Here is a 24139-nt window from a genome sequence, read left to right on the forward strand (position 1 = left end):
CAGTGCTCACACCTCGAGCACCAAGTATGCTTCGGCTTGCATCATCTCGTGCCACGCGCAGATGTGCTCCCAAAAAGCTTGTGACTCAGTCCTGTGCGTTCATCGGCACGACGTAGTTTGGGAAGTGTTGAGTTCATAGACTGATATCCATGCATTACCATGTGAAGGTCTCCGCCCCTTTACTTCCTCGAATCAACGGAAGGCGGACGTAACTTTGACTGTGGATGGAAAAGAGGTCACTGTCCCTCAAGGCTCGCACCGTGCTTATATCTCGCATCGTCACGACATGCTAATCAAGTTGACTTAATAGGGAGTGCTCTCATCCAGGCTTGTGAAGCTGCTGGTTCGCCTATACCAAGGTGAAATTTCTTGTTCGTTTCTGTTGAGCACCACTAATCCCCACCCAGATTCTGTTACCATGACCGGTGTGTGATGTGACGAAAGCCGAATCATGGTCCCGCCCTAACTTTTCTTGTAGTCTCGCCATTGCCGGAAACTGCAGGTAAGTAAATAAAAACATGTTATTTGGTGGACATTGCTGAGACCTATGCACCCTCAGAATGTGTCTAGTTGAGGTCGAGCGTTCGCCAAAGCCCGTGGCATCATGGTAGTATTACCGCTGCTCTCGCATAAAAACTACTTATAGAGCTTTGGCGCAGCGCAATGCCCGCCATGCCTGGTACTAAAGTCTTCACGAATACCCCATTAGTTCATGAAGCGAGGTTAGCGGAATCAGTCTTAGTATTTTTCACCGGCTGAATGTGCTCACAGAGAAGGAGTAATGGAATTCCTTTTGGCCAATCATCCTCTCGACTGCCCGATTTGCGATCAGGGTGGTGAATGCGATCTCCAAGATCAGTCCATGAGATATGGCTCGGACCGTTCTCGATTCCATGAAATCACTGGAAAGCGAGCTGTCGAAAATAAAGACCTTGGACCACTCGTGAAAACATCCATGAATCGTTGTATTCAATGCACGCGATGTGTCCGTTTTGCTAACGACGTCGCTGGTGTCGAGGAACTGGGGACCACTGGCCGTGGGAACGACATGCAGATTGGTATGTATGTCGAGAGGACGATGGATTCTGAACTTTCCGGAAATATCGTCGACCTGTGCCCAGTGGGGGCCCTGACCTCAAAGCCTTATGCATTCCATGCTCGGCCTTGGGAGTTGAAGAACACTGAATCTGTGGATGTCCTGGATGCCCTTGGTTCCAACATCCGGGTAGATTCCCGTGGCGTTGTGGTAATGCGTATTCAGCCTCGAACAAACGACGACGTGAACGAAGAATGGATTAGTGACAAGACCCGCTACGCATATGATGGTCTTCGGTTCCAGCGATTAACAACTCCCCTCATTAAAAGCGGTGATCGCTTTATTCCTGCCTCTTGGGAGGAAGCGTTGGCCGCCGTTGCTGACGGGCTAGTACGATCTGGAGCCGCAGGTGACGAGATCAAAGCTATTGCGGGTCACCTTGCAGATACCGAGTCCCTCGTGGCTTTGAAGGATCTTGTTAACCGACTGGGTTCGGATAATCTAGCTACTGACGAGCTCGGAGGTGCCGGGTATCGCCTCCCAGCTCATAGTGTTGACATTCGTTCCAACTACCTCTTCAACTCGACCATCCTAGGGCTCGATAAGACAGACGCCGTTCTCTTGGTCGGAACTAACCCTCGCCATGAGGCTGCTGTTCTCAATGCACGTATACGCAGAGCCTATCTCTACAGGGACTTGAAAATTGGCTTGGTTGGTCGGGCCGCGGATCTTCGCTACGAGTATGAGCATCTAGGCACGGATGCCAGTGTTATTGGGAAGTTGGCCACCACCAACAGTGCCTTCTATAAGTCTTTCAAGGCGGCGAAGAATCCCATGATCATCGTTGGAAGTGGCGTCAACGAGCACCCTGATGCTCACTTGATATACCAGTCATTGGCAAAGTTTGTTGAGGCACACAAGATCCCTCTCCAAACTCCCGAGTGGAACGGGTTTAATGTTTTGCAACGCGTATGTTTGCACACTTCTGTGTGAGACAAATACTTTGAATGCAGCTCTTTTGCAGGTCGCATCAAGGGCTGCTACCTACGACATTGGATTCGTCCCTTCGAAGAAAGCCACTTCCACCAAGCCCAAGTTTATTTATTTGCTCAATGCTGATGAACTGGACCCTGCATCGATCCCGCCGGATGCTTTCGTGGTCTACCAGGGACACCATGGTGACCTTGGCGCTCAGCTTGCCGATGTTGTCCTTCCGAGTGCTGCGTACACTGAGAAAAGTACGACATGGATCAATACCGAAGGCCGGGCACAGTTAGGCCGAACCGCTGTTCCTCCACCGGGCGCCAGCAGAGAGGATTGGAAGATCATTCGGTGAGCACAGGCAGCGCGTTTTTCATGGATAAATGACAACAAACCGCTCACGGATTCTTTAGCGCCATTTCTGAAGCTGTCGGTACTCCGCTGCCATACGACGATGTTCTTTACCTCCGTGATCGCATGTGGGAAATCTCGCCTTCTCTCGTTCGTTATGACATCACGGAGCCAACATCGAATGCTGTTGCTGCCTTGGGTATCAACAACCTTGCCACCCGTAAGGCTGCTCCTGCTACCAATGTGCCGCTTAACAAGCCAGTTGTGAATTTTTACCAAACGGATCCTATCTCAAGAGCGTGAGTCTTGCCGTTATCCCCGTCTGCACTCATTGTTCACCGTTGGTTCCGGGACAGATCCGTGACCATGGCTCAGTGTACACGCGCCTTCGTCAAGGGCGAAAACTACGGCTTCTCAGAAACTGAAAAGGGAGCACAAGCAGCTGTCGCCTAGACCATTTGGACAAGACTTAATATACATCCGCTATCCATATACCATCAAATTTGTATGCGTACAGACACAGATTTTCCTCGACTGAGCGGTGCCTTTTTGTGCGGTCCTTGCGATACGGATATCTCACCAATAACCAGTCATCCAAGGATCAAGGACCCGCGTACGATCCAGGTGGCAGAGATTGGAACACAGGCTGATTTCGACCCTGGTCACGGGCTGGTGTCTAGCGATCGCCGGTTGGTTGTGAAGTAAAGTGACGCCAACATGTGGCCTCCATGACTGTCTAAGAATCTTACACTGTAATTGAGGCACCAGAACACCCTACGAGGAGGACAGCAGGCTCAAATTGACGGCACGGAATGGATGATATCCGCACGATTTTGGACAATACGGGAAGATTCACCTGTCAATTGTTCATGGCTGCGGGCGCACAGATAAAGCACTCCCGAACGTCAAGACTTTCTTTCTTTGACACGTGAGAATAGTTGTGGTTTTATCTGCTCCAGTCATGAAGAGCATTTATGCATTGAATTCCGGAAGCGTTCCCGCAGGCTCGTAAGATTAGCCCTGTGTACTGAGTCCTACCCGTAGGGACTTGGCATTTAGCAATCACGATGCTGCGATACACACAACGTCCTACTCGCAACCCAAACTACGCAGCCAACGGTGTAATTGAATGCTCACGCACACACAAGTACAACGTTAGTTCTTTGTCACATTATGCGCAGCTGAGGGTGAAACGATGAAACGGTAAAAGAAATACCGGTTTTTCAGTACGTCCAAAGTAAAATAGAAAATTTGTTTCGGCCAAAGTGGTGCAGGTTGACTCAAATGGACAGATTATACCTTCATTCTGACCCGGGGTGAAAGGAACTGTGGAAGGGAAAAATCAAGAAACCTCTCCGTGGGCGCAACGCTGAGCATCCATATTGTCTGACCCAGGACTAAACAACAGTGCAACGGAGGAATGGCTATAAATCTGTTGAAGTCTCCCAGCTTTATTTATGCCCACTGCACCCTAGGGAAAGGGAACCTTGTCCGAGGGAAGTCCAGAAAGATGGAAGGGCAACTTCGCGATTCCCGCTTTGAGAACGCGCAAGGCAAATAGGAAGGTATTGAAATTGACCACGAACATCCTAAAGGACTTGGCTGAGATCAACAACAATTGGAGCTGTCTGCCGGCCTTGGAAGAGAATTCGAGTCCCATCTTTGCTGGACCGAGGGCTGTACAGACAGGTAGGATCAGACATCACTTGATCACCACACCAAGCGTCTAGACTATTGGCACCATAAGAATCAACTGGTCGATACTCCTTGGGAATAATGAATTCTAATTTGCCATTGAAGAGAACTAGTAGCTTAGCGTTTCCGTCGGTCCTGAACAGTGGGGTTCTTCCGGCAGCAGACGAATGGATTATTAACTTCTGCCACCCCTTGTCCCTCTTGTTCCACCCATCCCACTCATCCTCCTCACTTTGCAAGAGAACATAAAATGGACACTTAATCCAGGACTCGTCCAACGTATCTGTTTCGGAATGATGTCGATCTGCTGCTCCACCTTCTGTCAAGGGAAGGGTAGGTTGAGCAGATACAGGATCAGGGATGCGATGAGAGCAGGCGGGGGAAACAGCAGGATGCATAATCCAAGATTCAAAATCCATCACACGATAACCCGCAATGAGCTCACCCGAATCTGTCGACCAGGTGAAAGCCCTGAGGCCATCGAAAGCGCCAATATAACGTGCTCCTGGAGAAAAGCCAAGTGTACGACGGTGAGGAATAGCAAGCATGTGATGGGGAGGTGAATAATCCAAGTCGGAAGGAGGAGAAGCGAGGTGCTGCATATGCGGGTCACCCGAAATGGATATGAGGGTCATGCTGTCGTACCAAGAACTATCAGCGTTCCATGGAACCCGTATGATAAATAATCCATTATCTGATACTCGAGTTACAGCAGGAAGAGGATTGTTGGGAAGAGTACCGATATTAATGGAAGTCATATCGTGTCTAAGGATGGTGACGTTTCCCTCATTGTCCTCAGCAGCAACTTGGTGGCTGCCATGAACAAATTCGATCCAGACTGGATGGTTGGGTGGATTGAGCTGGAATCGGGAAGTCGTGTGCTGAAGGTCGATATCAGCAAGTTCGATGACACCACTACCAAAACCAAGAGCTACATGGTGACCATCAAGGGAGAGCGCCGCACATGTCACGATACCGTTACGGACGTCAGGGTCATTGAATTGGGCATCATCATCACTCTCAACATCCTCACTATCAGCCTCCTTTGGCAAATTAGATAGCCTCGCCTCCATAACCATTCGAGCATTGAGTAAATCCTCACTCAATGGGATTCTGTGCCCGGAAAACTCGCCAGAAATGGTGAAGATCCGGACAGGATCAGAGAGGTGGCCATACAGTTTGTGAAAAGGCGATGAGGATGGGGTGAAAGGAAGGGTGAATCGATGGAGGACCCATGGTCCAAAGGAAGTTATACCCATATACCGCACAAATTGCTTTTCTCGAGCTTCTCTCAAAAGTTTGAATGAATCGCAATTCTGTTAAAAATGACATCATTATCAAAATAACCGCGACACAATGATTTTATTTACCTTGAATTCATCAAATCCATCAGGGAGTTCACTGCTATACCATTTATCATGTCGCACCAAGTGCATAAATGTAACCAAATTTCGCTTGAGGAACGTATCAAACTCGTTCTGCAAATTGGACCCTTGTGCAAAGAGCTGTGAGGGGTCTAAGTGTTCGAATAAATGTCGACGAATATATTGGAAATGATGGGGGCGATGAAGTTCTCTCTCCACAAAATCGTCCCATTTTCGTTCGTCTCCTAAAGGGAGAATGGCAGGCTCCCCAAACACATCCCGCTCACAACTTTCATTGAATAATCGGAGGAGCGGTGGTCCGAGGGAATACTTATTCACATCCTTGATAAAGAATACTTTGTCATTCTCGTTACCAATCGGATCCCCTGCAATGAACTCTTTCATCGTTGCATGAGAGAATTTGACACCCTTTGGGTCCTTTGAGGCAGGTGGCGAGGTAATTTCCATGCCACGTTCTTCAGAGAAACCAATAATAGAGCTAATTGGTTCCAATATGGCTAAGACCTCTTCCTCAGCAATTCCTAATAGCTGCGACATGGAAAACGCACTCAGTGGCTCAATCGCCACATTGATTGTGCCAACCACTTGGCGATAGTTCTCCGCTATATGTGGAGGAACTCCAGATGAGTCGAATATATAGGCACGGCGAAGTATGCGCAGGTACTCCTGATTAATGTCAACAGGGGCATCGATGAGGTCACGGAAGTATTTGAACTCGGATTGAAGGGTTGCACCACGACGAGTTCGAATGCAGACATCCCGGACTCGGATTGAGGCGATAATAGGCAGTCCACGACATGCCGAAACAAATACATCGACGTCTTCTTTTGATGGTTTCCAAGATGACTTATCGATGCAACCCTGGAGGCCTTCCGACACCATGCGGTAGATAGTGTGGAAATTCTCATCCTTCGTGACCATGTCCATATCTGAATATGGTATGACAAGGTTCTGAGCCCGAGCGTTATCCCAAGCCGAGATGACCGATGACTCTGGACGACTGCTAACCAACATGGCAAATCCAGCCGGCAGTTCGTTGAGGATGAGTACAAGCCCCATTAAGGACTCAAGTTCCTCCTGAGCCCCACACTCGTCCAGTCCATCCAAAATAATGACGAGGCGCGCTTCACCCAAAGATAAGAGTTTGTGCATCGGTTCCACGATCAAAGCTCTCATCTGCTCCTCCAGAGTGAAACCGTGGAGACCCTTCAGTGCTGAGGGCTGTCGAAGTCGACTGACAAGAAGTCCCGCATACTCAGCGTTAAACAAGGCAAGCTGGCATGCAAGAGTAGAGGGAAAGTGCTCAATCGAATCAAGTCCTTCTCCCTTCCGATTTTTGTCCCAGAAGAAAGACGCCGCCAAGCGACCCTGTTTATCGAGAGCTGAGGCAACGCTCATCGATATAGCAGTCTTTCCAGTACCCGGAGAACCACGAAGCCAAACGAATCGGTGCTCCCGTTTCTCCAGTTGATTGAGTATCCATTCCTGAGTCCGGACACGGGTATTTTCCAGGCATTTCGACTTGCTTTTCACCGCAAAGTATTCCGCCTTTGCCTTGTAGAGTTTCGAGAGTTCGCCTGAAATATCATTAATTTCCAAGCAGTGAAATTAGGGGACAGCAACGAACGGTCCACCGATGACTGAATTGTGTGGAGGAGATTCAAAGTCGTTGCAGCGGTCTGTGAGGTATACCCCAAGTCAGACATCAGACACTCTGAACACGAAACGAAACGAACGGTAAAGCGGGAGACAGCATCACGGATACAGGACTTCACAGCGCTTATTTCCTGGGTTATCTCAGTCGCTAAAATTACCCTCTTGGCAAGCTTTTGGCGTTCGAGTGCCTCAATTTGCTGTAATTGTTGTTTTAGAGCTCTGTGACCGAGAGTTGAGATTTGGGCAAGGAGACGATGAAGTGAATGTACATACAGGTTAAATCGTTCAATCAGATCACCTATTTCGGGAGGAACTTTGCCAGTCCACAACTGGAGAGGCCTAAAGATCGTTTCATGAGCATCTCGGACTTCATCGTCTAATCCCTTGAGATTTTCGTCATTGTTGTCGATGGTCTGCATAAAAACGCGGGGTTATATCATTAGATCGTAGAATCGCGACACCCTGCGAACCTCATAAACTTGGAGCCACGATAGGAGTATATTTGGTATCTGGTCAAGATTCGCAATGGGGACGAACTTAAGAGCAGAGGCGGCAGTCTGGAGGACGAGCCTTGTGGTGGCGATGATTGTTTTCTTTCCGTCACCAGCAGGGACGGCCGAAGATGATGGTGTTCGATCTATTGACGATGGGGTATCTAAGTTCATGCCTGTGCGTCCTGGTGGTGGGTGGGGAGTCTCAGTATTTCCGTGGATGGTGCGCTCGCTGATATCAATGGCCCCCTCAAGGAGAACGGGAAATGGCGACAGATTAGGGGATGGCGGATCGGGCATAGAGGGGTCAGATTGTCTGGGATCGGAGGACTTTGATTGGTCGATATGAGTGGGATCGGGTCTGGGAGTTCTGCTCAACAGCTTAGCTATAGCGCGCCGAGCAGACCACCGCTGCTTCCGGCCTCGAGAACTACCGCCAGTAGTAGTAAGAGGCTTAAGATGGGGTCTATCAGATCCGCCACGATCTATGCTAGTTGTCGCATCACTTTCAGTTGGAGCAGTAGGGAACTGGAGGTTGGGAACAGAGGTCGAGGGTCGCGATGGGCCACCGGGAGGCGCAGGAGAGTGCCCTCTTTTAGAAAACTTAAATCGATCAAACATCGTGTATCAGCAATCGCAGAGGGTGTAGAGGAGGGTCGAACCACTCGACATATAAGGCAGTACTGTCCTAACCACTGCCAAATCAGGACAACAAATATTCAAGTACCCCTTCTGTGGGCGATGGATTGTAAACTACGCTACCAAAAGTATTAGGGTCGATAATTAATGAAATCCAAAAAACCCACCTGTGTTTACTCCGCTCTCTTGAGTATTTTTCCAGCGATTTTTTAACATGGTCGCCGTCGTTGACAGTTATTTGGTTCGGACCACCAAACGCAGCCTTGTGTTTCCTGCCACAGCGAGCTATCGATCCTATACACGAATATTCAAATTAATTGCACACACGAACATCAGAGTCCCGTCTGGTGTCCGCCTTGTCACTCCTCTGGTTTATCACTCCTCTGGTTTATCACTCCTCTGGTTTATTCGTTCTTCAGCAATATGCTTCGACCTTGATTCCAATGCTCTGAGTCGTACCAGACCAGCTCTGAATGACCTTTTCGCCCCTCGCATAAGGATCCAAGCTATTGACGGTGGGCTGTGTCTGACTGGATGTCTTTGTGTGACGCTGACACAAACTTGGACGGGATTTCAGCAGCAATCACCTGCCGGCATCCACTAATTTGTCGGATTACTGGCCAAGTAATAGCAGTAATTTGCAAAAATATTCAATCTTGCGCTTCAAGACTCTATTACTGTCGGACTCCTCTCTGTAATGTCTGCTCCTAACTCTAATCGGCGACATCGTATCCAAGTAGCGGGGGTATTCTATTTGGCTGTCGTTCTGAAACATGGAACACCTAGTCTTCCCTCCTTGAAATTGAGAATGGGTGGGTGGAAGATGTTATTTAATACTTCGAGTGATGACGAAGCCCCATCCGCTCTCAGACAGCAATCAGCGCACCGCAATGGACTTCTTGTCAGCCCCTCTCCTACCTAGAAATTGTGCTTCATCGATTCCCCCCCGTCTCTTCCGCTCATCCGGAGTCCTGTCACTCCAGTATCTCCGCGTGACGCGCCAACATAGCTCCATCGGGTTGTTACTCTTTAACACGCTGGACTTCCGTCCATCCCCTCCTGTCACTAGTCCTCCCGCTTGTTCCCCAGAACCAACTCGAAAGCGTCTCGCAATGTTCGAAAGGTGATTTGTCACCTCTTCTTTCCGCCAACCCACTCTGCTTCCAGCCCGGTGGGGAGAAAGTTTGACACTTTCGATTACTGTCTGAATTTATCCAGAGCATCGAACATAGCCGGTAAGGTGAAATGTATTTGGCCTTACAGAGGGTTGAATAAACGGGATGACGACGATGAACAGCCTGCTAGTTCCGCTCAAGAAAATTTCAAGTGCTGATCTTTCATGCCAGACGAAGACAATCTGTTCGGAATGCGGCTCCTCGTGCTCGCAGCATCCTCAGTCCTCAAAGTGACAAGATGTCTGCTATAGGTGGATGTCGGATGGGGATTCCATGAGTCGGGGAGGATGATTGGTTCAATTGATCCATGCAAGGAAACCTTGATGTGGATATGTGCGAGCTATGCCATTGCGTCCAGGTCCTTGTTCGGGGTGGTGGTGCCCTCGCCATTCGACTTCAGAGCTAGAAGATGTTGTTGCCTTTCACCAACGTTCACTACCAACCCATTATCATTAATGTCAAGCGTAGTGATGTACAAATCAGAGGACAATACATAATGCAATGACAGAACAACGCTCGAGCTAGGTGACTAACGAGTGGAGAGGGAGGGATCGCAACGACCGCGAACGTCCTAAATGACTTGCTAATTTCGACGACAATTGGAGCCGTCATCCGGCCTTGGAGCAGAAGTTGAGTCCCATCCTTGCTGGACCGGAGGTGACAGAAATTTGTGATTCGTAGCCTTAAATCACCATACGAGGCTTCTAGATGGTTGATGTGACCCACCCTGAAGATAACCAGCGAGTATCGCATGGAGACAGTCCCCTCGCTTATGTTTCCCATCCAGAACAATGGGGTTCTCCCTGCAACAAAGGAACAGACGCCGAGGTCTTCGTGCGTGCTTGGCGGGGGGCCGTAAAATGGGACGCATCTGAGTCATGCATCCGGTCTGGAAAGGGTGCAAGTCTGCTGTACCACCCGGGAGGATTGGATCGAGGGATACAGGACCAGGGATGAGATATGAGCGAGTGGTGGGGACTGTGAGATTCATGAATCAAGGACTGACATTCGTAACGCTGGAAGGCGCAATGAACTTGCCCGACTCGGTCGACTAAGTGAAAGCGCTGATCGAAAGCGCCAAAATGCCATGCTCCGGAAGGAAATCCAAGCGCGTGACGATGAAGAATGCCTAGCAAAGAATTTGGGTAGAGGATGGAGTGGAAGGGTCAGGAGGAGAAAGGAGGGCTGAATGTGCGGGTCGTCGGTATGAGCGTCATGTTGTCATACTAAGGCCTCTGACATTAATGTTCCAGCAGGAAAAGGGCCGTTGGGGAGAGTACCGAGACTCACGGGGACCATACCATAACTAAGGGTGACAACGACCAGACGACTTAACTAACATCGAAGACAACGGAGCCGTCATCCAGCCTTGGAGTCCCATCCTTGCTGGACGGAAGGCGGTAGAGATTCGTGGCATCAAACGGCGTTCGATCGCCATACTAAGCTCAGACGGTTGTCGCCACGCACCCTAAGATCGCTGCGGGTGGCCGGAGAATCAGTTGGATCAGCACCGAGGTCTTCAGGCATGCTTGATCTAGGACCCATCTAGGTCACGCCCTGCGTCCACTTCGGAATGGTGCATGGCTGTTGCGTCACCTTCAAGGGAGTGCGTCGGCCGGCATGGGATCAGGAATATGTAGGGTGCGAGCAAGGGGTAGAAACTGTGGGATTCATAATTCAAGAACCGAAATTCGTAATAGGATGACACGCAACCGACTCTGTGCACTGGGAGGGAACTCAAGCGTGCGGCGATGAGGGGTGGCTAACAAATAATTAAGCAGAAGGTTGGAATGGAAGGATTCGAAGGAGAAGCGAGGCCAGGAGCTGAACGTGTGGGTCGTCTGAAGCCGATGCAAGCGTTATGTTCATGTTCTCGTGCCAAGGCTTGTCAGTCTTCCGCGGAACTCGTACGACAAATAATCCATCATCCTCAATAGAACAGCTAGTTGGGTGGATCGAGTTGGAATTGGGAAATCGTGCGCTGACTCAGGTCAATGTCAGTGAGCTCGATGATACAGCCGAGGGCTACATGACGACCGTCGGGGGAGAAGCGCCGCAAATGTATGATGTCACAGTACCATTGCGAACATCGGGATCACTGAATTGGGCTTCGTAATTGGTGGCCGCGCCTCAGCACACTCCATCTATCAACAACCTTTGGCAACTTTGGTTCCATGACCGTTCGGGTATTGAGTACATTCTCACTCAGCGGGATTTGTGTGTCCAGAATCAGAGAGACCGATGGCCGTACAGAAGGCAATGAGGATGGGGTGAAAGCAAACAACCGATCGATAAAGGTTCGGTAGTTGAAGATGACTGTTCCGAAATTGGAATTATGCGCGAATCTTCTTGAGCTTCTCTCGGAGCTTGAATGAATAGCAACTCTATCGGAAAATGACATCAGATCCCTAAAATACGCGCGATACCAATGGTTTTTCACTCACATATTTAATGGACGAAATATCGCACAAGGAAGGCATGCTTCCATTCCCATCATCTCTTACTCTTAAAACGGGAGACGCCCGGCTCAACCATTGCCAAGAAATGGAAGGAGCGCAATCGGGGTCAGAGGAAATACCCACTCTGTTATGACTTCATCGTTCCGTGATAGTACGTGACACCCCTTGGCGTTTCCTGAGGAACGTTCCGGGGAAAGATCAACAATTGGTTCCAATGTCATCATGACCTCCCCCTCGGCTATTCCTACGTTATGTATCTCCTATATAATCCCTGTGCGCGAACCATAAATCTCGCTACGCCTTTCAGACCCAGTGGAACTCCTTTCGGCTCCACTGTTCTTCCACTGCCTTACTGCTTTACGGGCCGCATCTTCACGCCAGACCTCAGCACCCAAACCACCCTCCGCCTCCGCGTACACAAGGACCAAGGTGGCACCAAGTCGTCAGTCCTTCAGCCGCCTAGCCGCCCAGTGGTGCAGATCTGACTGTTCTTGCGTGAGTTCCGAGCCAAGTGCCTCCACGCCGAGCGTGATGAGGTTCGTGTAGAGGCACACGAGATCCATGGAAGAGACATAGGGAAGATCACGCATGTGAAAGCCTGAGAGGAACAGCATATTGGTTATGGCGCCTTCAACGGATTGAGATCTAAATTTGAGGCCGTGAACAACGAAAGTGTTGAAATGGCGACGTGTGTCCTTTTCGGACTTGCCGGAGAGGATGCATTCGTATTGGAATTAGAAAGTGCCCTGACTGATGAGAGATGTCACTCTGTGATGAGGCTCTCACTTGTCATACTGTCTACCATACCGCCAACGGAGTGGTGGGCTAGTCCGGATCACACCACTTCCCCTTAGAACCAATTGGCCATAAAGGCACATATAACAAACTTACGACCGAGCGAATACCGATTTCCACCCCAAAAATGTACTCCATAACCCGTCCTTCGTCTGCGTTTCCTGCAGAAGGTCGATGTCATTAAGATCAATACGTTGTGTGATTGCTGATGTGATAAGTTGGTCAGCGACGCCAGAGAATATGAATAAGGCGCCTCAACACACCCGGTTGGGTCATAGCCATGGTAAGGGAGGCCTGAAGCCGATTTGAACGTGGAAAGCAGTGTCTCTTCAAGCTGAGATTGGATTGTCGGTGACAGCTTTCCAGGGACTTGTTCGATACATACCTCGTTGGCCTTTTCCAAGTACCAAGTTGGCCGACAATCCACAGGCAGACAGCAACCTGCCTAGATAGCGAATGGTCGTCTCGAAGAAAGAGATTCCACCATTGTAATTCGCAAACTTATGACGGTTCCGACCCACATGGTCTTTGAAGGTCTGCTTGGCAACATGCTCCATCGCGTGCTTGTACTCTTCAGAGTTTTTGAGGCGCATGAGAAGCATAGTATTCATGGAGGATCACTCCCCAACCATTGAAATTCTGAATGCTGCCATTTGAAGTCGGCAAGAGCTCATCGTATCCAAAAGCGGCATTTCCGTAGCCGTGCCACGCAAACAGGGATGCATCCTTCCACTGCCCGAGAACGATCGTTCCATACAGTTGTGGGGAGGCATGCTGGGGGGGGGGGGGGAGGATGCCTTTTGCCATCAGGGGTTGGGCGACCATGAAATGTGATAGGAGAAGAACCAAAATATAGCAAACAAAAGAATACCACGATAGACGAGAACTTGGGTGGCAAAACGAGGTGACCCCAGAATGGATATTTCTTGGTGTATGTTGATTTGCGTTGCAAAAAAGGAGGGACTCCAGTGAGCGAGCCTGTAATTGCCCCATTGCTCTATGGGAACTTATGTGCACTGCCGTAAGACGAAAATTGGACTGTCTTCAAGGACAAGCTAGCGGAAGCCCGGATCCGGATGCATGTGATCATTCAATACAGTACATGCCACGGTTTCGAGCCCTCGCTGTAGATGTCAATCATCGATGAGTGGCATAATTGTTTACTGCATGGCAGGCAGTTAAATATTTCTGCAGAGGCCGCTCCAACCTGGGACGCCAAGAATTTATCACCCCTTAACATTTTCGAAAAAATCGCCGAATGCATACTTATCGTCAACCAACGGTATTCGAGCGCGACACCCACCACAATTCTGCTGTGTAGATCGATATTGGTCGGCTCTCATTATGTGTTCTTCACTGTTACTCCACGTAATCGAACTTTCGCAACTGCGATCACTGTTTGCAACGATTTGAATGCACCTCCCCTCTTGGGTGTTGGAACGTTGAATACTCCCAATTCTGAACGCAACATCCTTTCCTAGCTTTCGTAATTCTGCAATCAAGGATCAAACTGTTGTCGTAGGCAAGAGGGCTTGGATGACAGAGCCTGTCCCATCGTGAGCCGTTCCTTTGTGCACTGATACCGAAAACCGATTGCAGCACGACTTCTAATTGGGTTCCTCCTTGGCCACAGGTCCGAGTGCAACCAGGCAATCGGGACGAACAGGGGCGGAACCAGGATGCTCTTTGAGCTCCATAAGTTTGTGGGTTAGGTCGGGGCACAGGGTCACCTATAGGGACGTTAGCTTTGTTTATTTATCTCCATACTTTCTTTGAGGTTATGTATTCAGATTTGATATGCTGAGCGACTTCTGGGAGCCCTTGGAATGTAATTCATCTTGTGGAAGTCTTCGATCGTATGTACATAGCTGGTGCTCGTGTGACGCTAATCATTATCTACAGTGGAGGATACATGTCGGGTGAAATGATGGAAACGGCGAAGGAAATATTAATCTTTTAGTACGTTCAAAGAAAACCTTCATTCTGATGTGGAGTGAGAGGGAATTGAGGAACTGCGAAAGGAGCAAGATCAGAAGTCTCCGCGTTTGCGATACTAAGCATTCATTTTGCCCGACTGGGACTCAAAAGACAGTGCAGTGGCTGCGTTACCGATCAATCTGTTGATTAGTATTTGGGTCGATGGTTTTTTCTTCGCCTCCTCCCTACCTTTCATCCTTGGTTCATCCCTTTTCCAGCTGCCTCCTAGCGCTCCCTAGGTCCAGAAAGCTGCATGGCTGAACGACCCTCGCTGGTGGCGTCAGGGCTTAGGGGACGCTTTCTGTGCTAGGCAGGGAGCAAGGGGGTTGGCCTCCCCTTCCTTGCCTTCCCCCTGGGCCCGTGCTCAGGCCTTCGGCTTATTTGCCTCAGCCCTAGTCTGGCACGGGTGAGTAGCTGGTGAGCGGCCTGGACAGGTGTCCCTCCTTCCCACGGCGGGTAATCGTTGGCTACTTGCCTTAGTTTCTTTGGCGACTTCACTCATGCATCGCTACCATGTGCCTTCAAAAGCGTTACCTACCACCTGCCCCTTTCACCTCCTCCGTGTATTTACTGGCTCGTTGGGAATTCAGAGGCTTGACGTTCGGTCCGGGCCATCGCTGTGCTACTTTTGGTGCTGGTCTATACGCACCCGTTAGGTACATTTCATGCGTAAATGCGCATGGACCCTGCCTCTGGTCGATCGCGATGCGTCGCCGCTGCGTAGTGAATTGCCCTGTAGGGGATCTCCTTGCTACAACAACTCCCTGGCGTCGTCATGCTCTCAGCACCCAGCGCATGAGTAGATTTGATTCGGTCATGACCAGATTTGAGCTTTGCAGCGTTTGGTTGCCTCATTGCTTTGGACGGACCAACGAGGTCAGCTTGTACGTGTTACCTGAGCTGCAGCGTAGTGGAGTTGGCCTAATTCATTTGTCTATTGGTCTATTCCCTTCAGTTGATGGACGTTGGCTTCCCTCGTGCGTATCTCATCTTTGCGATCGGCTAGAGGCCGCTTCCTTCCTACCCCGTTCGGTTCTAGACTGCCGATGGCTAGTGTCGTTCGGAGCATCACTGGCCGAATTCAGTCTTCAGCCCTGGTCCGATCGTACACCCAAGCACCCTGAAGCCTTCCGATCTCAGCTCCGTCGTGCACCAAACCGGTCCCATCTAAATCCATCTCAGTTTTTCTGGCCCCCCTGAATTCCTCAGTGGATGAGTTTAACGAATCTATTCTACCCCAACTACTGGGAACCTGGTGTAGGTGATACAATCCAGTCAAAAACCCTTTCTGACTATTTCCTTTTACTCAGCGGTTCACTTCCGCTACCATTCCGTCATGGATGATGGGGGGGGGCATGGAACGGCTGTCACTGCACCGCTTCCCTTGGTTATTCAGCGCTCATGAGGTCACTGAAGCTCCAAATCATTCATTGAAATCAAAACTGGAGGCCGTGCGTTCTCTGCTCCGAAACCTTTCCGACCGGTTGGTCAAAAATCAACGCATGCCCATCGTTAGCTGTCGTTCACGTCGGGGTTCTGAACCGAGGCAACCGGTCCGATGTATCTTCATCTCGTTCCCCACATCAACTTTGACTTCCTACGCTCATTGTTCTATACGTTGCGAGCGACCCCTTTAAGATCGGCATGCTCCGCTACATTCCACCTTTGTCAAGGGCTGACTCGGCCGGGTTCTTTGCAAGTACTCCACAGCCAAGTAGTCCCTCTTCACAAACGAACACTCACACAGAATCATGATAGACGACGGGTCCGACTCGGTCATTTGCTGACGCACGTTTCTTCTCGGCCGGTGATGGCTCCGACGGCGGGGCCGGTTTGCTGCCTTCGTTCTTGTCCCCCTGCATCCGCTCGTTCTCTGGCCATCACATCGGGCCATGAAAAGGCAGAGGATCCCGATGAAGAAGAATCGAACATCGTCGACAAGGCGAAAGGCGTCCAACCTTAAAGGGGGGTCAAATAAACGGGATGACAACGACGAAAGGCCTGCTCAGAGAAGACAATACGTTCGGACTGCGGCTCCTCGTGCTCGCAGCATCCTCAGTCCTCAAAATGACATGATCTCTGCCAGTCTCAACAACGCTTATCACGGGGACATAGGTAGGTGTCGGATGGCGATTCCATAACAATGCCGGAGGATGCTCGGCTCCATGCAAGGAAATTTTAATCGCTGCAGCAGCTACCACGGACAAATCTGGGCAGGGCGGATCTAGCTGGAATCGGGAAATAGTGCGCTCATAGTCTCTGTCGGTGAGCTTGATGATGCCGTTACCAGAACTACCATGCTGCACATCTCACAATGATTGGGCTTCGTAATTGTAGCGTTGGAATTATCGGATCGACGCCCGAGAGGTGGGCGATGAAGTGGAGCGGTAGATCATGTAGTTCGGGAATTGCGCCTCACTTACCGTACTAAAATATCGTAATCCGACAGGATATTCTGCTACAACTCCAGAACAGCCAAGTGTGCTTCCGTTATCACATTGTTGTACCACAGCTAGGAGAACTGCGAATAAGGAATGGAGCTGATCAACCGTCAGCTTGCAACTTGCAACTGATCGGGGCGTACATTTAACCTGTTTCGTGTCGGTGTCACTTGTAAAATGTGTGAACACCCGTTTGCTCGGGGATCGATATCGATTGACTGATACATACAAAAAGCGTCCGAAAATAAGCACAGGCATCCTCATACCCTTCGCGTCCGCGGTAGTCCTTCACGTATAAACCAGGGGGTTTTGAATCGATTTTATTTATAAAATCTGTGAGGCGAGCAAGAATCTATATAGGGTGCAGAAAGACAGCAGCAGGGTAACCGTCGAGGAATTTGCGAGCTATCTGGAGTTACATATTGAGTCAAATAGAGCCACCAATTCGGCCATTCGACTCTGGGTGGGGGTCAGGTTTCAGGCGAACAACAAGCATGGCGTCAACGGAGAACTGACTTGGAGTCCTCCCTACGGACCCGGTCATAATGCAACAAAGAAATAACCCGCTACGTCAAGACGTCGACGAAATAATGGGTCGGATTCACCCCGAAGCGTAAAATATCTTGACCTGTCGGCAGGTAGTCACAAGCAGAGATCCGTGGAAGTAACTGACCGGGAAAATTAATTAGACTATTTCCAACGAGTACGAGTATCTTACTCGGGCTCATTGCAGCGCACCATGGCTTCTTGAAATTTAGGATCCTTCCTGAGCCCCGTAATTGCCTCATATATCTCCTTTGGTAATGTCGAGGAGGTAACACTCATAGGGAGCCCCATAATGTATTCACGATGGCCTTTATCTTTATTATCTGGGTGAAGTGATAATGATAGATTTGGTATTGCTTGCAGAATAGCTTTGGCAGACTGAATCATGTTAGAGAAGGTGATCTCCTTGAATGCGATTCGCTCATCGTCGTTTAAACTTCCTGGGTAAAATGTCCTAATTTGCCTGAGAAATGCAGGCTGTGTCGGAGTAGAAGCGGCTTAGCTGCCCGGCGGTCAAGCAGCGAGCTCAGACCCTCGTCAGTGCCAAGTAGCAATACATGAACGATTTTCTTCCGGCTTTCCAGCCTGGTACATGTTTATCTGCCTCTCTAGCTCGCCACCGTCTGTGCAGGGAATTCAGTTGAAATGCGTTGGTGTATAGATGAACCAGCCTTGGCCCCGGCGTGGATGAGACACTTCCCATGGGTGTAACTCAGGCAACGGAACAGTACGGATTCCAGTACTCGGACTTTCGTCAGGAGACTTATTTGTCACGCCTAGCTTTTGAATTCATCCTATAAGGAATTGCGGTCAAACAAGAATGGCGTGGCCTGAGTAAATACACAGCATGAGAAACAGAAGCATGAGTCATCCAAGCATAAACCAACCAAGTCGTTGAAGAGATACCCCCCCCAAAAAAAAACACGTTAAATAGCAGCGAACGAACGTGGCTAGTGTGTATCTGTATCAAAAAAAGCTGCCAATTTGGCCACCGGAATCTTTCTAGCTGAGGCAGCTGACGACACTGAGTTTTGTTTCATTTTGACCTCCATACTACGTCTCTCCTTCTCTTTTCTCCTGATAACAAGCGGGTCAACGAACGAGCCCTTGGAGAATACATCTACATCGGAGCATCGCTCGCCTGAACAGTCGGATGGGTTTGGAGAAGGGCGTTGTCCCCCTGAGGAAACAACGGAACTTTCGCCAAGACCTAGCCGGGCCAGACGGCTGCTTAGAGGTGGAAGACCATCCTGTACTGCACTTTGGGCGCGCTTCCTCGCTGCCCCAGGACTTGGACTGGCTGGGACCGGCGAAGGAACAGGACTTGTACTCTCCATGGTGGACTGCGTGCGCGTCCTACCAGTCATACGAATTGGGGAACTCAACCCGGGCGGTGAACCAAGAGATGGTGGAGGCGAAAGTGACAGCCGACTTAGATGGACAGGGGTACTACCAATAGCGGTATCTAGCTCGCGGCACTTGTGAAACTCAGGAGATGGCTCCGAAGTCGGAGCAGAGCTTCCGCTATCGGTGACCGACGAGTCATGCGAAGAAGTGGAAAATGATGTTAGCGATAACTGGTTCGCCAGTGGGGGCGGTGAGTCGGTAACCAATGCGGTGTGTACCTTTCTTGCGCCGATAATGTTTTGATGCTCTTCATCCGCGTTCAATGCTTTCCGGTCATCGTCATCATGTCGCCCCGAGAGAGCTACTGTGTATCTCTTGCGCGGTGTTGGACTCGGAGTTTTAGAGTAGACTCGAGTTTTCCCCTCGCCTTTGGTCAATCCTAGAGGAGATTCACTATCATCACGGACAGGGATTGACTGTGGCTTCCCAAAATCGACCGGTGGAAGCACCAACGGAGAGACAGAGCGCGGCGGTGGAAGAACGGGTGATGCAGTTTGAGAACGATCCATTACCGGAGGCGAGAGCGATCTTGTAGATGACGCTGACAATTGATGAGAATCGGGCTTTGGTAAATCATAATAGTCGCCGGACGGGTACGGAAGTCGGTTTCTGAAGTTGATGGACCTCACTGTGCCCGTGGCCCCAGTGGTTTCCGAGCCACTTGGTGATCCATTGACTGATGATTCCATTTCGTCAACGGACGATTGTGAATTTCTTCGTGGCGTTGACGGACGCACAGCATCTTGACTAGGAGATGCTGTAGCAGAGTGGTATGACCTGCTAGTACTAGAACTAGCAATGCCCGTACTGGAAGCGGAGATAGACGTCATCGACATCGGACTCGCAGGTACAGGCGAGGGTGCCTGTAATGTGACCACCTTCCCCGTGGAAATTGGCTGTCTCGCACCGACAGGCTTTGGGGTTGGAAGTGTGGTTACCGATGTTGGTGCTGGCACAGGCACAGACGCAGCAACAGGAACGAGATAATTCCCAGCGGCGGTCGGACCTGGTGAAGGAGATGGCGGAAGATGTAGTGGGACGTATACAGGAGACGAAGCCGCTTGAATCTGTTGTAGTTCGCTCCTAATTTGCAGCATTGCTGTTTTTAGATTGTTGACATCTTTCTTGACGGCATCTTCACGACCCTCCCGGTCCACAAGATACCTGCCAAGAATGATAAGATACGAAACGCCACGTCAGAAGCCACCTTACCTTTCAACATCCTTCATTCGCTCCTCGAGCGCTCGGACGTGATTTACAGTCCAGCGCTCGAGTTTTTCGAATCGAGCGGTAACCGTGAGTAGTGTTGCGGGTATATCCAGAGCTCCGGTCTGGGGATTGAACTGGTTGTACATGGAATTCACATTATCGGACTCTGAAGGTCGCGAAATCGCAGAGGGTCTGGGACCTGATGGTGAAAAACTGAGATTGGTGGTAGATACTGCCTGTGGTACTTGCGGGGGTGTCATCGGAGAGTGAAGGCGCTGAGGCGAGTTAGATTGGATTGGACGTGGGGAACCATTAGGTGTCGATAATTTATTCTTGGGGGAGATGGTCTGTATTGCCGTGAGGGCAGGATCTGCAGTCTTAGCTTTAGGCGAGGCAGGCCACCCGTCACGATTTGCCTTCATTCGCCTCTTTCCCTCCTCTCCCTCGTCTTTGCGTTGCTGTTGTTGTTTCTGCTGGGTTTCGCGGATGATCTCCTGTGCTGGCGTTAATTGAACATCTTCATCTCTACTGGGACTGAGTTTTTGCTTTGCGATATTCCACCATCTACTACCTTTAGAAGGGGGAGTAGACGGCGATTCATGACCCTTAGGGGATGCAGACGGCACGTCAATTGTGTCTCGGCGTCGATCAGGGCTTCTAGGATTAGGCGAGTTGTAAAACGCCTCACGACGGTCTTCGGCGCGACGTCGTTCCTCTGCTTCTTGTAGCAGAATGCGTTCAGCTTCACGTCGAGAATGTTCCCGTTCGCGAATTGCCTCAGCTTCTATTTCAGCATCGCTAAGATGCTGGCTTAGACCATCTGATTTGAGTGAGGGAGAGCGAGGCTGAGACGCAATATTTGAGACGGCAGTTGTCATACGAGAGGTGAGGTCAGCAAAACCGGCCGCTGCACTATATGAACGGTTGCGGCGAGGATCACCCCATACGTCAACATGCGGCTGGTTCGTGTCCTCCCCATCCTCGCTTGTTGGAGAGTCAGTTATGGAGCGACCACCGAAAGAGCCCGTCAACTCATTTAAGAAAGAAGGATTGGGGAGGCCCAGGGGACCGGCGGGGGGCACTGGTTTGCGTTCGCGTAAGTCCAAGAGAGCGGGAGACGCGCCACGACGTTGGCGGTTGAATGGGGATGGAGCGGCCATAATAATACCGGCACGAAACGTTCTTACAACACCCCAGCGGATACCAGCGCGCTTTCTCAGCTCTCCTTAGGTAAAGAAAGCGCGATTTCCCTATGTATATACAAACGAAGGAGAAGTTAGTGGGGTCAAGGTTGGACCGAGGCAATCAAAACAACCATAAACAAAACCACATCATTCTGACAGCTTGCAATCCATTTAAGACATCTTGGGCAGTATCGGTTGAAAGGAAGGAGTTAGTGTGTTTAGCCTGCTGCGATGCCATACATACTTATTACGAGGCATATCTTATCTAGCTTGTTCCTTGCCTGGGCCATTTTCGTCACCACTCTGAGTTTAAAATTCTGCTGAAGGCGATGGACGGATATCCAAACGAGCGGAGAAACGGGCAGGGTCCCAAAACAGGCTCCAAAGCGAACCCTCACTTATCAGTCTCGGTTCCGTCCACCGTGGTTTCTGCTCCTACGTCTCCCTCCCCAACCACCAATCCCGATTCTGTGTTCGGACCGCCACCTAGCGCTAGTGCATTCCGTGCCAATTTTGAGGCACCGGGTAGCCCTTCGTTCGATGAAACAAACTTCACGTTTGGTGACTCTCCAACGGGTGTCTCTTGCTCAGCAGCCCAATTTCTTGCACCCCCTGTTCAGCATATCCCACCAACGCCCAAGACTCCTGCTTCCGTGCCGCACACACACCAGAAAACTCTATCTGTGTCTCTTGCGCCACCACCTCGCTCTCCAAGGTTAAGGTCTGCCCCTGTCGCACCATTGCTCAATGCCTCCCCGACACGCCATTCTCGCATACATTCGCGAAATCTGTCTGTGTTCTTTCCCAGACCAGGTGTGGAGAAGGCGACCTCAATCCCAGAGGACGAAGATGTCGGTCAGATGCTTGAGTATCATGCGACAGACGCTCCCCCGCTTTCCGCACGTCTCGGTACCTTCAAGTTCGCAGGGCAACCAAGATCTGAAAATGGAGTCAATGGGACTGGTGCGCCAACTAAGAGACGTGGCCATCATCACAAACATTCGGTATCTCATAATTTCTTTAGTTTCATGGAGCCCGGGCAGACGCAGGAAGAACCATCACCTGAATCCCCATTCCCTTCCCAAGATTCTACACCTCACTTCTCGCCTGGAACATCGGAAAGACGTAGTTCTTTACGACCCCTCCCGATGTCTCATAAGCGGTCGCCGTCCGTGCACCTTCTATCGAGGTATCTTGATAACCCAGAGCAAACCACCGCCCTTATCTTCTTTGCTGCTGAGACGGTGCTAGGTTCCTCCCTTTGGATAGCAGGTCAATCTCGGGGGAGCCTCGCTTGCACGGGGCTTGGCTATTGGATTGTATTCGATTCGCTCGGAGTTGCATTATCAAGTGCATTCCCCTCCCTTTGGTCTCTCAGCGCCCAGGAAGTTGATCTCCAGAGACCGTTCGGGTGCGTATTGTACCTTATCGCCACGACTTTCCCCAAGTTCATAGAACCACAGTACTAGACGGCTTGAAACTACCGTATCATTCGCTCAATCTATATACCTAATTTTTTCAGCTGTGTACGTGCTGAAGGAAGCTGTCGAGCACTTCCTCCTCTCCTCAGAAGGCGAAGCTGCTCATCCCCATCACAATCATTCAATAGGGTGAGGCCTTGTAGCTGTGTTCTGTCTTTCACTGACATTGATCATGCCCAGGATATCATTCCCTGCCTTTTTACTTTGGTTATCTCTCGCATCTTTATTGTTATCGAATTTTGCATACCGCAATCATTCCCGACTAGTTGACGGTAACGCTGATGCCATAGGATGTTATTTTAAGCTCACCTTTCTCCCCGTAGCTGTCGGTTCCTCGTTACCTCACCCCTCCACTGTCTTCGCTTCAATACCCTTTCTTCGTCGTTCGGCAAGAGTTGTGCTGAGCTCCCTAAACTCCTCACCACTCGTCTCCCGCATTCTTTCAAATCCATTCACACTTGCTCCTACCACATTCGTTCTTCTCCTTCTCTATGCTTCATACTTTGCTGATAAGTGAGTAACACTTACATCTATACTACGGCCTCAGGGTGTCACCTTTGTCATATCTGCCGCTTACAGGTCTCAGCAAATGACCATCGATATGCTCGTGTCCTCTATTGAGACTGTATGGACATTCTCCATCGCTTACCCAAGCGCCGTTTCCCTGGGCAAAATCCTACTCCAAACTGCACCAGAGCGGACACTCTCCGGTGGTTCGCTTGAGTCTTTCCAGCGAGCCATAAGAGAAGTAAGAACGTTTCTCCTTACATCGCAAATCCAGTCGCTTACACTTGTTTGCTTGCAGATCCGACGGGACCCACGTATCCTCGAAGTTTTAGACACCCATCTCTGGCAATTGACTCTCCCTCGATCCTCGTCTCTCTCTTCCAGTGATGCTGAAGAGCTAGTGGCGTCTGTGGAAGTACATGTCCAGGAGGATGCCTCAGACATGGACATCCTGGAGATAACAAGGTGGGCATCAGATAAAATCTCGATTGCACTGGGGAAACCTCGGGTGGGAAGTGTCACTGTTTCTGTTGTCCGTGGATAGAACCTCGTGATCAATGCTACCATTTGATTCGACGGATTCACGGAAACACACCAAGTAGTCTGGATACAGACCGTAGCTTGAGCTAACGTCATCACATTGAGCGGCGAAAATCTCATTGAATGCCTATAGACTACCCCTTGTGCCTGAGGTGAGATGAAGGCCCACTGGTTTCGCCGAGAT

At 50.1% G+C, this 24139-nt stretch overlaps 7 protein-coding genes across 7 annotated transcripts; 3 read left to right on the plus strand and 4 right to left on the minus strand.

The window, feature by feature from the left end:
* Positions 1-26: 26 nt before the first annotated feature.
* On the plus strand, positions 27-2821 carry EI90DRAFT_3145310 (uncharacterized protein; the record flags this gene model as incomplete). Its single annotated transcript, XM_039065271.1, has 11 exons — positions 27-93; positions 168-260; positions 311-359; positions 408-425; positions 479-502; positions 560-607; positions 660-722; positions 772-2005; positions 2061-2368; positions 2431-2667; positions 2725-2821. 11 exons carry the CDS (start codon positions 27-29, stop codon positions 2819-2821), a joined length of 2238 nt encoding a protein of 745 aa, XP_038917348.1.
* Positions 2822-6657: 3836 nt separating this feature from the next.
* Positions 6658-6969, minus strand: EI90DRAFT_2845444 (uncharacterized protein; the record flags this gene model as incomplete). The annotated part of the gene is made up of 1 exon (XM_039053714.1): positions 6658-6969. A coding segment is annotated over one exon (312 nt), but the record flags the coding sequence as incomplete, so codon positions are not given.
* A 6013-nt stretch (positions 6970-12982) lies between these two features.
* On the minus strand, positions 12983-13735 carry EI90DRAFT_638911 (uncharacterized protein). The gene is made up of 2 exons (XM_039067891.1): positions 13049-13735; positions 12983-12997 (listed from the first exon to the last, which is right to left on the minus strand). The coding sequence occupies exon 1, from the start codon at positions 13654-13656 to the stop codon at positions 13237-13239; it is 420 nt and encodes a 139-aa protein (XP_038917350.1). The 5' UTR covers positions 13657-13735; the 3' UTR covers positions 12983-12997; positions 13049-13236.
* Positions 13736-14939: 1204 nt separating this feature from the next.
* EI90DRAFT_640062 (uncharacterized protein) lies at positions 14940-16046 on the plus strand. The gene is made up of 5 exons (XM_039067894.1): positions 14940-15057; positions 15121-15516; positions 15596-15617; positions 15680-15897; positions 15951-16046. The coding sequence occupies exons 2-4, from the start codon at positions 15154-15156 to the stop codon at positions 15838-15840; spliced, it is 546 nt and encodes a 181-aa protein (XP_038917351.1). The 5' UTR covers positions 14940-15057; positions 15121-15153; the 3' UTR covers positions 15841-15897; positions 15951-16046.
* Positions 16047-17485: 1439 nt separating this feature from the next.
* EI90DRAFT_3053337 (uncharacterized protein) lies at positions 17486-18251 on the minus strand. The gene is made up of 2 exons (XM_039060018.1): positions 17800-18251; positions 17486-17749 (listed from the first exon to the last, which is right to left on the minus strand). Exons 1-2 carry the CDS (start codon positions 18012-18014, stop codon positions 17683-17685), a joined length of 282 nt encoding a protein of 93 aa, XP_038917352.1. The 5' UTR covers positions 18015-18251; the 3' UTR covers positions 17486-17682.
* Positions 18252-18563: 312 nt separating this feature from the next.
* On the minus strand, positions 18564-21545 carry EI90DRAFT_3053338 (uncharacterized protein). The gene is made up of 2 exons (XM_039060019.1): positions 20247-21545; positions 18564-20198 (listed from the first exon to the last, which is right to left on the minus strand). The coding sequence occupies exons 1-2, from the start codon at positions 21401-21403 to the stop codon at positions 18578-18580; spliced, it is 2778 nt and encodes a 925-aa protein (XP_038917353.1). The 5' UTR covers positions 21404-21545; the 3' UTR covers positions 18564-18577.
* A 327-nt stretch (positions 21546-21872) lies between these two features.
* On the plus strand, positions 21873-24042 carry EI90DRAFT_3053339 (uncharacterized protein). The gene is made up of 6 exons (XM_039060020.1): positions 21873-22838; positions 22891-23037; positions 23089-23180; positions 23232-23421; positions 23488-23656; positions 23714-24042. Exons 1-6 carry the CDS (start codon positions 22288-22290, stop codon positions 23957-23959), a joined length of 1395 nt encoding a protein of 464 aa, XP_038917354.1. The 5' UTR covers positions 21873-22287; the 3' UTR covers positions 23960-24042.
* The last annotated feature ends 97 nt before the right edge of the window (positions 24043-24139 follow it).

Source organism: Cantharellus anzutake, assembly GCF_015039405.1.
Source record: "Cantharellus anzutake strain C23 chromosome Unknown EI90scaffold_18, whole genome shotgun sequence".
In the NCBI taxonomy this organism is placed as follows: domain Eukaryota; kingdom Fungi; phylum Basidiomycota; class Agaricomycetes; order Cantharellales; family Hydnaceae; genus Cantharellus; species Cantharellus anzutake.